This window comes from Gigantopelta aegis, chromosome 3 (assembly GCF_016097555.1).
Source record: "Gigantopelta aegis isolate Gae_Host chromosome 3, Gae_host_genome, whole genome shotgun sequence".
NCBI classification, from domain to species: domain Eukaryota; kingdom Metazoa; phylum Mollusca; class Gastropoda; order Neomphalida; family Peltospiridae; genus Gigantopelta; species Gigantopelta aegis.
Window position 1 is genome coordinate 22930270 of NC_054701.1, and position 16020 is coordinate 22946289.

A 16020-nucleotide genomic window follows, 5' to 3' on the forward strand; every position below is an offset into this window, starting at 1 on the left:
TAAAGTTATTTGAAGTAATTGAATGTCATTCTGGCTTTGACTTTAACACAAGTTGTATAATGTCTTATTTTTTGTCCTGTTTATATATATATATATATATATATATATGTATGTATATATATATATTATATAATGTATATATCTGTATATGTGTATATGTGTGTGTGTGTGTGTATATGTGTGTATGTATATATATATATATATATATATATATATATATATATATAATTTTTTTTTTATTATTATTATTTTTTTTAAATGAATTTTCGTGGTTTTTATTTAGTCATCAATGTATACATTCACTATTGGTGTAGAGTGACGTTTTCTACTACATCTATTTGCTAATAACAACCTCTTGAGATGAATGTTTCATGTCAACTTATTTTCATGCTTATATCCAATTAAGGTTCAAGCATCCTGTCCTGGGCATACACCTCAGCTTTCTGGGCTGTGTCCAGGACAGTAGGTTAGTTGTTAGTTGGCATGTTTAGTGGTTAGTGAGAGAGAAGAGGCCTTACACCTACTCATTGAGCCCTTACGAACTCGCTCTGGGTTGGAGCCACTACTGGGCTGTGAACCCTGTACCTACCAGCCTGTAGTCCGATGGCTCAACCACTTCGCCACTGGGGCCAGTCTGAGATCAGTGCAGACCTCACTGTGCAAACAAATCCAAATTGATAGGAGTGATTAATTGCTCTCCTAAATTAGATTGTGGTAAGCCATTTAAGATATTATATTGAGGACTGATACTTAATTATTGTGTAGTACATGTACTTTAAAAAAAATCCCATCATATACCAAGCTGGCATAGCTAAAAACTACTCTCCAAAAGAAGTCTCAGGAAAGTGATGGTGTGCCAGTGATAGTACAAGGTCTGCCAATATTTTATTTTCTTTGTGAAATCCATGTTCTGGTACAGGTAGAGAGAATTCCAGCGGATGGACTGGCTACTGTTTTAGTAAACAGCTGTGAGGTCTCTGCTGATCACTTGTGTACTGGGTGTTTACCAGTTTCACCAGATCTTTGTCTCTCACTGTTAAAGCTGGTGTCAGATTTCCCGAGACTGGTGTTGGTGCTGATGGAGGATAAGATTCTTGAAACTTTATTTTTCAGAAACAGGGTCTTCTGTGTAGTGAAAATTAATCTTCGTTGTTTTTTTGTGTTTTTTTATGCTGGGGACTGGCAGGATGTTGGCATCTTGGAGACTCGGGTGCGGGACATAAAATAAAGCGCTTGCCTCATACGCGGTCAGTTTAGGATCGATCCCCATTGGTGGGCCCATTGGGTTATTTTTTGTCATATCCAGTGCCCCATGACTGGTATATCAAATGCTGTGGTATGTGCTATTCTGTCTGTTTGATGGTGCATATAAAAGATCACTTATCAAATGTTTGACATCCAATAATGGCATCCTATAATGAATCAGTGTGCTCTAGTGGTGTCGTTAAACAAAATAAACTTTAACTTGAAGATTGTATGAATTGCTGGACAATTTACATGTTGTATATCATAGTCTAAACAGTCATGAAGTATTGTTTAGACTATAAATTAATATTAGTCATTACCTGTATATTTACATACCTTGATTTGTTGTGGAGAACTGATCACAGGGGAGATAATCCAGATGGAGAGATGTTCCCTGGGATCTATCATCAGAGATTGAAAAGTGGCAGCTAAGACAGCATGGCACTTATCTTACTTACCATACATTATGTTCACATTACATCATGCTATGTGTATGAGAAAGAAAAATAAATTTCATCCAGTGAGGTGAACACTGAAAAATATAAAGTACTACGTGATGCCAGAAAATAATTAAAAGGTACGTAATGAAAAGATGACACTTCATCATACTTACCATACATTATGATCGCATTACGTCATGCTATGTGTATAAGAAAGAAAAATAATTAGAAGGTACGTAATAAAAAGATGACACTTCATCATACGTACCATACATTATGATCATGTTACGTTATGCTATGTGTATAAGAAAGAAAAATAATTAGAAGGTACGTAATAAAAAGATGACACTTCATCATACTTACCATACATTATGATCGCATTACATCATGCTATGTGTATAAGAAAGAAAAATTATTTTCATCCAGTGAGGTGAACACTGAAAAATATAAAGTACTACGATAAAGTTTCCAATATACACGCAATGTTACACATGTAAAGATTCGTTAAGTTTGGGTGTAACTATACCAGCAGGCTTTCTGCCAGAAAATAATTTGAGGGTACTTATAAAAAGATAACAGCTATATGTAGATCATAACTGCCCCATACTAGATGGTTATGGGTTTGAAATGCTTTGAAATTGGACACTGCTTTTCATGTCCTTTGAGAAATTCTAACTATAATCTTTCTTTAAAAAAATATGAAAATGTATATATTAATTTCAAAATTTTAAGGTATGTAATTTTACCCTTCGTACCCTCTGGCAGAAACCCTGACCAATATTCTTTTTGAGATTTAGTTTTAAATATTTGTATTTGCTATACATGTACATGTAGGTACAGGTCAACCGTTAGTACTAAATTAAACCAGCAATTTGTATTATATGCAGTAGTTAATGTCCAATAAGCAGTTGTTCACAAATAAAACTACCTCTACCTACCACATATAAATTTTCTCTATTGTCAGTGTAATAAGGCTCGAGACAAAAAAAGAAGAAGAGTTCTCTATCTTCATGTGTTTAACTAGTATAATTGTTAAGTGTTGAGTTCATCGTAACCACTAAATCAATTATCTGTTGTAGCCCCTTGTACATAAGCCACTTGACAGCTGGTCGCACATCAAAGTAGGGATTATGGTTTTAGGTTTCGTCTAATATAGATATAATTACACCATATGCTGTGGTCTGTATTTCAATGCATCTTAATATACCTGTAACTGGATCGAATAACGTACTCGGTCATAGCATGAATATCGTACTCTGTCGTAGCACATACCTGGTATGCGGTGAATTCTAGAATTGATTAAACCCATCCATCTTTGTGGACCTCCCATCAACCCACAAAATTGAGGGAGCTTTATTAGGTTCCATTATACCAAATCAGCTCCTATTGCTGATGATGTTAATGTTTACTGATAGTTTTCACTGATACAAACAGCATATCAGCACACCCAGGCAATACACAAATAAAAACTGTGGCACCTTTCATTTAGGCTACCTGGAAGAAACTTGGGGTGGGGGGTCACATACCATTTGAGAGATTTAATTTTTTTTATTAACAACTAATTTTTGCTAAAAATCGCCTTTCCATTTTTGGACGTACGCTGCACTGGTTTCATCTTCTTCATCCAATTAGAACCACAGCTTCTTTTACTCCATAAATATTTGAAAGTGCTTATCAAACTTTGACACAATATAAGCATTAGTGGGCTTTTAGATTATAGCAGACAGATTTTGTAAAATTGGGTCAATTAACAGACAACTTTACATTTTAATTTAAAGCAATCATTCTGTATACATCAGCATATGATGAAACATTAATTCTCCATTTGTTGGGAGATAAAACCCCCACAACCGATGAATCTTTATAAATGAACATGAATCTTAAAAGCTTTCTAATCTTGCTTATATTATTAGCAAGCCACACCCAAATGAAACTTGCCAAGAAATCTAATTTTAGACACTGTGGTATTATTATTAGCATTAACACTGTACATCAAGCAAACATGCCAGGAATGATGAGGAATTTGAAATGACCATCACAGCTAGCACTTATCTCTTCACAGACGTCTTGTTAGCCACTTGTAGACAAGTGTCTGATTCTGGGCCTGCCATACATCAGAAGTGTGGCAAAAGATTAACAATTGGCATACCACACTGACACCAAATTAGACTCAGAAAATACATTATAGTGGTAAATAAATGATGGAGTTTGAATTACACGTGGACACACCATAATGTAGGTGGACCTAGCAGTACCTAGGATTCTGAAGTTTCCCAGGCACCGAGTTGGGGAAACATCATCATTATTACAAAATTAGTACTCTGTAATGAAACCTGCAGGATTAGCAATTGTACAGGTATGAAAATTGATCCGTAATAATGTTTATACCTAGCTTCTCAATAGATACATCATTTTAAAGGAGGGGACAATTAAGGCATTTGGCCTGGTATGCATGTTCAATGATATATAATGCACATTATTGCTTAATATCAACAAGTATAATAGTATAGTTAATTAATAAAACGGTTAAGTGTGACGGCTATTATATATAACAGGCGCAGCCATTTTGTACCATCCCAGTGAATACGCTGGTGGTTACGTAATACCTAACGTGTCACGTCAGGAATTAGTCTTCGAACTGAAGAAACAAAACATACCTGATTTTTAAAGATGCATCGCAGTGTTCTGTAATAATATCCATCCTAGTATGCCAGCACCAATTATATATTATTTTTCAATACAAAATAAACCACCATTGTCAAAGTGTTGAAATAACTATATTATGTTTCGTACATAAATTAAACCACATACTGAATCAATAATCGGAGTGGTTTTTTTAGTTAATTGGTCTTTTCTTTCCGTGGCCTTTCTGTGGTTCCTGATTGGCAGGTGTATATTCAGACGGTCCCCAGACACTGTGTCTAGACACACTAAAAAAACATGCCTCTTTTATAAAGATCACAGTGATAACAGCACAGATACACCTCAAATCGTAATGGACATTACCAACTGCCCTGCTTTATTACTGTAAATAATTCTGTAAAACACTTGATTAAGTAGACTTTCCCATCTAAAATCACAAAACTGACCAATTACGTTGTCCCAAAGAAAAGAAAAGTATCACTTGGGTATCGTGAGTGGTAGTTTTTGCTTGAATAGGTCTAACAGTATGCATTTTTTCTTTGGATTTAAAAAAAAAAAAAAAAATACTGTAACTCCATTTCGTTCTATTGATGTAACCTGAAATATATTTAGTTAAATAATTTATTATACTATAAAGTCATTTATGTTGTTTTACAAGTCAGGTTGATGAAAGCGAAGCACCTTGTCATAAATTAGAGCGTTTGTTTACACTGTGCATAGAGAAGATAGACAGCTGACGTCACTTCGCCCCAAGCTATACCACCGGATGTCACAAAAACAAAACAAAATTGCTGCCCTCAGTTAGCAGGAATAATCATGGTTTTTTATTAACTCTAAAATTACGCATTTTTCATTTGCTAAAGTGTCAGTATGTATTAGTGGTCCGGGTATGCATCTTTCCAACACATAAGGCTCTTATTTGAGTTTACTCTACCTTTAAGCATGTACCCACTTGCTGCCAGTTAAAACACAATAACTATAAAATTAACAATGCATTGTTTCAATATATATTTTACTGACCATGCACTGGCAGATGAATTTTAAGTTTGTTTTGTTTAACTACACCGCTAGAGCACATTGATTTATTAATCATCTATTGGATGTCAAACGTTTGGTAATTTTGACATGTCTCAGAGATGAAACCCGCTTCAGTTTTCCATTAGTAGCAAGGGATCTTTTACATGCACCATCTACAGACAAGAAAGAACATACCACAGCCTTTGATATACCAGTAGTGGGGCACTGGCTGGAACGAAAGGTAGCCCAATGGGCCTACCGACAGGGATCGATCCCAGACCGACAGCACATCAAGCGAGTGCTTTACCACTGGGCTATGTTCCACCCCTAACAAAATTATAGCCACAAAAACCAACACTGTTTACTTTTAAAAAATAGAAAAAGAAATGCAAGAATGAATTAGTTTCATTTATTTCAAGTGTTATCTTTGTAGCATGGACACATGTCTCTGATGATCCAGAGTAGGAACATCTGTTTACATTGTGTCAATCATTGGAGCTTGAAAATGGCCATCTGGCTGTATTTTGTAGATGAGTTTGGTTACAGAAGCCAATCACCTCTTGGTATGTCTGCTTACTTCTGATTGGTTGACCTGTAGGTCGGTGGTATTGTATTACACAGAGTTCTGGGTTTATCCTCAAAGAACCCAAGCATAATAAACCCCAGTGGACACTTACAGATGTATCTCATTACAAAACAAGTGGGAAAAATCAGCAGGCTTGATAAGCACCTTTATTACCATAGCACTCATTCCTCACTGGGAAATTATTTTGCTTTCTTCTTCTTCATATTTTCTTTTTTTAATGAGAAAATATGATTTTTTGTTGTCTACTGGTGTTCCGATCAATAGTGCATCTTTGTTTAAATCTGAATAATTCCCAAGAACAAAACCACATACACCTGTATGTAACATGTCGAATCATTAATTCATTTCAACTTATTTTCATGCTTATATCGAATTAAAGTTCAAGCATGCTGTCCTGGACACACACCTCAGCTATCTGGGCTGTCTGTCCAGTTCAGTGAGTTAGTTGTTAGTGAAAGAGTCGTCAAAACTCGCTCTGAGTGGGAGCTGATACCGGGCTGCGAACCCTGTACCTACTAGCCTTACGTCTGATGGCTTGACCACGACATCACCGAGGCCGGTATATAGAAGGAAGTTCCATATCAATGTCATGCATTGGACCATTATGTTTTTGAAGACTAAATGCCAATGATCGATCTATGTGCTGGAGTATGATTGAAAAAAAACAAAGAAAAAAGATAGTTTTAAACATGATATGATTTTCACATATATATACTGGTAAACTTGCCCAAAAACATTTTAAAAATTGTTTTATTAAAAAAAAAAAATGAAAATTATTCCAAACCTGTACCTAATGGAATTTTGTTCTCTAATGTTTGTTTGTTGTTGTTTTTAAAACTGAACTGAGGGTGGTTTGTTTACCTTTCCATATTTTTTCCACTGATGACCAGTCTATTCTGACCAGGCCGTACAAGTACAACCAGATTTCTCCAACGTTCACACCGAACCGGAAACCTGCTAAAAATGTCACATCAGGTCTTTATATTCCAATTGTTACCTCTTTGAACAGTGTGGGTATTCAGTGCAACTTGACCTATACGATAATGCCTCCATCTTAATTTTGATTCATTGACTCCCACATGTTTTGCTGGAGAGAAAGAAAGAACCAGTCTGCCAACCATTAGCAACACTTTCAGATGGTTGACACCTAGTTCTAGACCAAAATACTGGTCTTGTGGACAGTCGCTTCGCCATGTTCATTCTCACTTTTAAGCTAGTTCTGGACATACTTTCTGAAAGGAAAATGTGATTTACTTTTGGGACTGTGATGGCTACAAATTAATGAGTATGGATTTTTTGCTCCGTGGATGTTTCAGGAAACAAAAGGAAATAGAACACATGCAGGTGGTTTTATTTGTTGATATCTTTTCTTTGTATATAGAGAATAACAAACGAGTTACTAGTTATTATCAAATTTATGTCCCGAGTGAAATAAATTTGATAATAACTGGTACCGAGTTAGTTATTCTATTTATTACCTGAGCTATTTTTTCTCTAAAAGCCTTTATTTTCAACACGCACATGTATAGAAATTATATAAACCACTTTTACGCTCTGTTCTGAGTATTGCTATAACTTTGTAATTTAATTACATTCATAGATAATTTTCAAAAACAAAAGTTCTCTTTATTCTGGTATAAAATCAATAATGAAATGCATTAAAATGACATTTTGTTATAAATTTAACACCAAAAACAGACAGTCGTAAACACAAACTCTTTTAAACTATGTGACGTTATTGTGTGTGTTTGCCAAATCGTGATGACGTCCTATTTAGTACCAACAAGGTCATTAGTTTGTAAGCATCAAATCATCCCAATAGTATTGTTCGTTAGACCAATACATGATAATTTCTCAGTGAGAAATTATGATTATTATTTTGCCTGTTTATGAGTGTCTGCTGGGGTAATAAATATATTTTTGTTCCGTCTTTACAAGTAACAAGGCGTGATAGAGGCATTACTTTTTGGATGGCAGTGACTGGTGTAAACATTTGTATTGAATTTTTAAAGTATCGCATTTAGATGAGTTTCTCTCAAGCTGTAAGTCATAGGTCAGTGAAATGTGGTTTATAGTTGAACTTATAAGTAGATAAGTAAGTATACTTAAGTAAGTAAGTATACTTATTATTATAAATAGATCTTTATCATAGTGCACTGAAAAGGTGTTTAGTAGGTTATAGCCGTAAGATATATATTTAATTCCATGGAATTCTTGTTTATTTAGTAAGTCAAATCCTAAGACTTTATAATCTTCATAACATTGTTGCTGGAGAGTTGATAAACATTTTGTTCTTTTAGTTTTGATTCATAATTTAGTAGTTATTATTTGCCTCACTGCCAGTTGTGAAAATATTTCCATTGGTTTGATATCCAATATTAATAGCTGATAGATTTTTGTGTGGGCTGTGACATTAAACATTCATCCATCCATCCGTCCATCCATCCATCCATCCATTCATTTTGAAGCCACCCTTGCATCTAGTTACAGCATCTGTTATTGTCTGTTAGCACTTGCCACATGATCCTCAGAAATATGTCTGTGTTTATTGACTCTTCATTAGAAACAATTTAGTGCTCTACAAAGTCAATATGTAATTACTTCATGATACCAGAATCATCATCTCAAATGATGACTGGGTTTTTCATAAGGTAACGATCACAATGCATCAAAGTCGGTATCTATTAACTTGAGCTGTATAGGGTAATATGTACAATATATGTGTTTGAGCTCTACAAAATTAATATTTATTGATTCTTCAGTTCATTGTTCAATATAATCTGTATGTAGATTCATGTATCTTATCAAAGCAATAAATATATATAAACTCCTTCAGATGAGGCTGACTACTGTCCAGGGCCCCATTCCATGAAGTGATCTTAGTGCAAAGATCACCTTAAATGCATTGTGTTCTTTGTGGAACGTGGCCCTGGACCAAATAACACAATAAAATTTAATAAATCGACCAAAGCTTGAAAGTCACTGGAGGCAAGCAGCATTTGCATACGCACAATATGCTTTCTGGTAATTAATTTTTACAAGGAGTTTTGGCATTCCACCATATTTTTGACAGTATTTCAGATATGTCAAGATTTTCAGAGATGATAATCTAAATCTTATACATGTACTTTTAACCACATTTCTTTCAAGTCTTCCACACTGCTGTTTAAAAAGTTAAACTACATGTCTGTGTTTGAGACTAATTTCTAGAATTCTGAATTGCTTCTCTGCTTCTAGCATTTGTTTCTATTGATATCTTGAGCAGCAAAGATTCCTTCATACTACACAAAATGAATTTTGAGCCTTGAACTAACAACATAATATTATATCTTGTGTTTGTCATGTACATTGTATTTGAATGAGAAAAACCCCCAGTGTTTGTAACTGTAAGACAAAGATGTCTGATATATATATATACATGTATGTGTACATTGTTTTCTAACCGTTCATGCCAACTTTGCTAAAATGTTTTAACCTACAAGAACACCGGAATATCAATCAGAACACACTGGCCAGTGATAATGAGGTTATCATTTGCAAGATGGAATGAAAATACAAACCATGTTGTTGGTGGGTTTTTTTTTTAAACTAATGCTGTGTCAGGCTTGCTATATATATATATATATATGTGGAAATAGTGTCTCTTTATCTAGGCATTGTATTTGGGGTGGGGTTTTAGGTGGGTTGTTTTTAGGATAAATTCCTCTGCAAGAAAGAAACAATACAGATATATCTACAGTATGCTTATCTAATTATGTAAACCCAAATAAAACCACTACATGTGTCATGTTGACATACATAAATAGTGTACATAATGAAATCAGCTTTATTCTTAAAACTTATTTGTTCAAATCTACTATGTAAGTATATGGTATTTAAACATGTAACCGCATGTAAAATGTAGGGAGAGGTCTTAATATTGGCTAAGCCTGTTGACCAATCCCATGTTTTTGTAAAATAAATACTGTTTGAACCAAAACTGTTATTTTGCTGCTTCTTATATTGTTATTTTATATGTATACATTGTATATGTATATTTTTAAAAATACAAACATGTTTTATTTTATCCGATTCATTCAGCGTGGGTTGTTGCTTTTCATGTTTTCACCTTGCAGTGGTTCTTGTGTTTGTTTTCTGCTGTTCACTGCATTGTTTACTCATGTGTTTTTCAGTTCGTGAACCCCGAGCAGCCAGGGTATGTAGGTTTTGCTAACCTCCCAAACCAGGTTCACCGGAAGTCGGTCAAGAAAGGCTTTGAGTTCACGCTTATGGTCGTTGGTAAGTGCTTGATTTGTACAGTGCTAACAGTATACTTCCTCAGATACAAATAATAGGAATGCATACATCGTGTGTTACCAACAGCCGTGAAATCACAAACTGTGATTAAAAACTAACGACAAACTAAAAATATATATAACAAGTGAAAATGTGCTTGGACAAAGTTTACCCCAATGGTTGTCCTATGGACATGTAAAAATGTGTTTGGACAAACAAAGTTTACCCCAATGGTTGTTCTATGGACATGTAAAAATGTGCTTGGACAAAGTTTACCCCAATGGTTGTTCTATGGACATGTAAAAATGTGCTTGGACAAAGTTTACCCCAATGGTTGTTCTATGGACATGTAAAAATGTGTTTGGACAAACAAAGTTTACCCCAATGGTTGTCCTATGGACATGTAAAAATGTGTTTGGACAAACAAAGTTTACTCCAATGGTTGTTCTATGGACATGTAAAAATTTTCAGTCCAGTTTCATTTGGAGCAGTAAAAACATCGTCCTTGCACTTGAATGAAATAAAACATTTATTTGGGCAAGTGAAAATATTGGTGGACAAGTAGATTTGTAGACTTTCCAAGCTTCATAACATAACATTTTCGTGGAACTAACAATTTTGCGTATTTCTAATAAATTAATAAACAAACTGACAAGTTATGTTTAACTGTGACTGCCCACATATGCCATTGTGCAATTTATCTGTGTACCATTTTCCTTTGGATTTTTAATTTTAAAAATTATTAAATGTCGCGTCGAAAAGATAGCTCAAATACCTGTAGCTCAGTTTCTCTGGAACTCTCATGGTTTTCAGGTGTGGCCATTTACATTAGGGCTGTTTTATTACTCAGTGTTATTACATATAAAAACTAATTGACATTTAAGAGATTGACAAGCAAACAGCCTCTAAAAGCTAATGGCTTCCATGGTGTTCCTAAACTGTACATGTATGAGTAATGGAAGCTATTTATATAACAGCTACAGGTACATGCACATTTATTTATAGCAGGAGACAAACCTTGCAGGGTTCGGAATTCATTTTATGGAGTGAGACGCATATTTTGCTTCTCAAATTTTATTTTTGAAGCAAAAGCTTGAGGAATTCTAGATCATAGGTGTTGATATAAATTCTATGCTTTTATAATAATGTAAGATGGAAAGTAAAAGCTGCTTCTGAACCTGGTTATCAGAAAGCATATTGTGTGTTTTGAACAACTATCACATCTTGCTCCCTGTGAAATTTGAGTCTTGTCAGATTGTAAAATAACATGATAGCTCCAATAGTGTCCCATTGTCATCGGGCAAGTGATAACACTCCATTCGTATTCGGTATTATCGGGCAAGATATAAACTTAATTCATATTCAGTATTATCGGGCAAGATATAACACTCCATTCATATTCAGTATTATCGGGCAAGATACAACACTCCATTCATATTCAGTATTATCGGGCAAGATATAACACTCCATTCATATTCAGTATTATCGGGCAAGATATAACACTCAATTCATATTCAGTATTATCGGGCAAGATATAAACTTAATTCATATTCCGGGCAAGATATAACACTCCATTCATATTCGGGCAAGATATAACACTCCATTCATATTCGGGGGCAAGATATAACACTCCATTCATATTCAGTATTATCGGGCAAGATATAACACTCCATTCATATTCGTATTATCGGGCACGATATAACACTCCATTCATATTCAGTATTATCGGGCAAGATATAACACTCCATTCATATTCGGTATTATCGGGCACGATATAACACTCCATTCATATTCAGTATTATCGGGCAAGATATAACACTCCATTCATATTCATAACACTCCATTCATATTCGGTATTATCGGGCAAGATATAACACTCCATTCATATTCGGTATTATCGGGCAAGATATAACACTCCATTCATATTCAGTATTATCGGGCAAGATATAACACTCCATTCATATTCGGTATTATCGGGCAAGATATAACACTCGGGCAAGATATCACTCCATTCATATTCGGTATTATCGGGCAAGATATAACACTCCATTCATATTCGGTATTATCGGGCAAGATATAACACTCCATTCATATTCGGTATTATCGGGCAAGATATAACACTCCATTCATATTCGGTATTATCGGCAAGATATAACACTCCATTCATATTCGGTATTATCGGGCAAGATATAACACTCCATTCATATTCAGTATTATCGGGCAAGATATAACACTCAATTCATATTCAGTATTATCGGGCACGATATAACACTCCATTCATATTCAGTATTATCGGGCACGATATAACACTCCATTCATATTCAGTATTATCGGGCAAGATACAACACTCAATTCATATTCAGTATTATCGGGCACGATATAACACTCCATTCATATTCAGTATTATCGGGCACGATATAACACTCCATTCATATTCGGTATTATCTGGCAAGATATAACACTCCATTCATATTCGGTATTATCGGGCAAGATATAACACTCCATTCATATTCAGTATTATCGGGCACGATATAACACTCCATTCATATTCAGTATTATCGGGCAAGATATAACACTCCATTCATATTCAGTATTATCGGGCAAGATATAACACTCCATTCATATTCGGTATTATCGGGCAAGATATAACACTCCATTCATATTCAGTATTATCGGGCAAGATATAACACTCCATTCATATTCGGTATTATCATATTCAGGCAAGATATAACACTCCATTCATATTCGGTATTATCGGGCAAGATATAACACTCCATTCATATTCGGTATTATCGGGCACGATATAACACTCCATTCATATTCGGTATTATCGGGCAAGATATAACACTCCATTCATATTCGGTATTATCGGGCAAGATATAACACTCCATTCATATTCAGTATTATCGGGCAAGATATAACACTCCATTCATATTCGGTATTATCGGGCAAGATATAACACTCCATTCATATTCAGTATTATCTGGGCAAGATATAACACTCCATTCATATTAGGTATTATTGGGCAAGATATAACACTCCATTCATATTCAGTATTATCGGGCAAGATATAACACTCCATTCATATTCAGTATTATCGGGCAAGATTATCGGGCAAGATATAACACTCCATTCATATTCGGTATTATCGGGCAAGATATAACACTCCATTCATATTCAGTATTATCGGGCAAGATATAACACTCCATTCATATTCGGTATTATCGGGCAAGATATAACACTCCATTCATATTCGGTATTATCGGGCAAGATATAACACTCCATTCATATTCGGTATTATCGGGCAAGATATAACACTCCATTCATATTCGGTATTATCGGGCAAGATATAACACTCAATTCATATTCGGTATTATCGGGCTGGATACAACACTCAATTCATATTCAGTATTATCGGGCAAGATATAACACTCAATTCATATTCAGTATTATCGGGCAAGATATAACACTCCATTCATATTCAGTATTATCGGGCAAGATACAACACTCAATTCATATTCAGTATTATCGGGTAAGATACAACACTCAATTCATATTCGGTATTATCAGGCAAGATACAACACTTAATTCATATTCAGTATTATCGGGCAAGATACAACACTCAATTCATATTCGGTATTATCGGGCAAGATATAACACTCAATTCATATTCGGTATTATCGGGCAAGATATAACACTCAATTCATATTCGGTATTATCGGGCAAGATATAACACTCCATTCATATTCGGTATTATCGGGCAAGATATAACACTCCATATTCATTATCGGGCAAGATACAACACTCAATTCACATTCGGTATTATCGGGCAAGATATAACACTCAATTCATATTCGGTATTATCGGGCAAGATATAACACTCCATTCATATTCAGTATTATCGGGCAAGATATAACACTCCATTCATATTCGGTATTATCGGGCAAGATATAACACTCAATTCACATTCGATATTATCGGGCAAGATATAACACTCCATTCATATTCGGTATTATCTGGCAAGATATAACACTCCATTCATATTCAGTATTATCGGGCAAGATATAACACTCCATTCATATTCATATTCAGTATTATCGGGCAAGATATAACACTCCATTCATATTCAGTATTATCGGGCAAGATATAACACTCCATTCATATTCAGTATTATCGGGCAAGATATAACACTCCATTCATATTCGGTATTATCGGGCAAGATATAACACTCCATTCATATTCAGTATTATCGGGCAAGATATAACACTCCATTCATATTCGGTATTATCGGGCAAGATATAACACTCCATTCATATTCAGTATTATCGGGCAAGATATAACACTCCATTCATATTCGGTATTATCGGGCAAGATATAACACTCCATTCATATTCAGTATTATCGGGCAAGATATAACACTCCATTCATATTCGTATTATCGGGCAAGATATAACACTCCATTCATATTCGGTATTATCGGGCAAGATATAACACTCCATTCATATTCGGTATTATCGGGCAAGATATAACACTCCATTCATATTCGGTATTATCGGGCAAGATATAACACTCCATTCATATTCAGTATTATCGGGCAAGATATAACACTCCATTCATATTCGGTATTATCGGGCAAGATATAACACTCCATTCATATTCGGTATTATCGGGCAAGATATAACACTCCATTCATAAGTTAGATATTTTGGATGGTGTATTTTTTTGAAGAGCAAAGATTCATGTCAGTATGAATTGTTAATTTTATTGATTTTGTTTCTTTCACAGGAGAGTCTGGTTTGGGCAAGTCTACCCTAGTAAACAGCCTATTTCTTACTGATCTCTACCCAGAAAGACTTATACCATCAGCTGCAGGTAAATACACGAGAACACATGATATAAATAATCTATCCTAAGTGTCTGTAGCCAGCTGGTAAATCACAACCTGAAAGGTACAACTGTGGTATTTCGAGGAGTGGGATTTTCCTGTCTCAACATATACAAGTGATTGATCATTTTTCGTGCCTACCCAATTGTATTAATAACTTACAATTGAAAAAACTAAATATTTAAATATTCCACAAATCTAGGTGCAAGAATGTTCTGCAGGACATTTTTAGTTCCCTGCTAGTCCAATGGGAGAGAACTAAAGGTTTTGTTTCTGTTAGTCTGTCTGTCTGTCCTACTCATAGTTTTCCTGACTTTTGCTTCTTCTTCTTTTTTCTTCTTTTTTCTACAAAAATTCAAGATACTGACCTGAAATGTTTTGTATATCGTTACAAGTATCATATAGAATTACATATCAAGTTTGACTTTCATGGCAATTGGCCCGTTTTTGAAAGAGTTATATGTCTTGAGGCTCCAGTAGAGGACATGTATTGCTTTAGCAGTACTTTCATCGTGTTTCTCGTTCCAGCCAGTGCACCACGACTGGTATATTAAAGGCTGTGGTATGTGTTGTCCTGTCTGTGGGATGGTGCATATAAAAGATCCCTTGCTACTAATGGAAAAATTTAGCGGGTTTCCTCTCTAAGACCATATGTGCTTTAGTGATGTTGTTAAACAAAACAAACTTTAACTTATAACTCATCGTGTTTGTTATGCACTGGCATAGGAAGGGAGGGGGCAAGGGGCCATGTGCCCCCCCCTCCCCCCACACACTTTTGAGATATTTTGCTTTATATTTGCTTTATAATAGTGTAAAAGTGTGTAAATATAAAAGTGTGGCCCCCCATTTTTGGCACCTTCCTACGCCACTGTAATATGATTGTTTAAAAACCTGGTTTAGTGTAAAAAGGTACCATCTGCAATACTGTT

The 16020-nt window shown here is 34.9% G+C and overlaps 1 protein-coding gene across 6 annotated transcripts in view; it reads left to right on the forward strand.

Annotated features, from left to right (window-relative positions):
* LOC121367713 (septin-2B-like) overlaps window positions 1-16020 on the forward strand; it is a 123508-nt gene that overhangs the window by 74215 nt on the left and 33273 nt on the right. For all 6 annotated transcript variants that reach the window (XM_041492049.1, XM_041492046.1, XM_041492045.1 and 3 more), the window contains 2 exons: window positions 10104-10209; window positions 14992-15078. In XM_041492049.1, the coding sequence (XP_041347983.1) occupies window positions 10104-10209; window positions 14992-15078 (193 nt within the window). The remainder of the gene's footprint in view (window positions 1-10103; window positions 10210-14991; window positions 15079-16020) is intronic.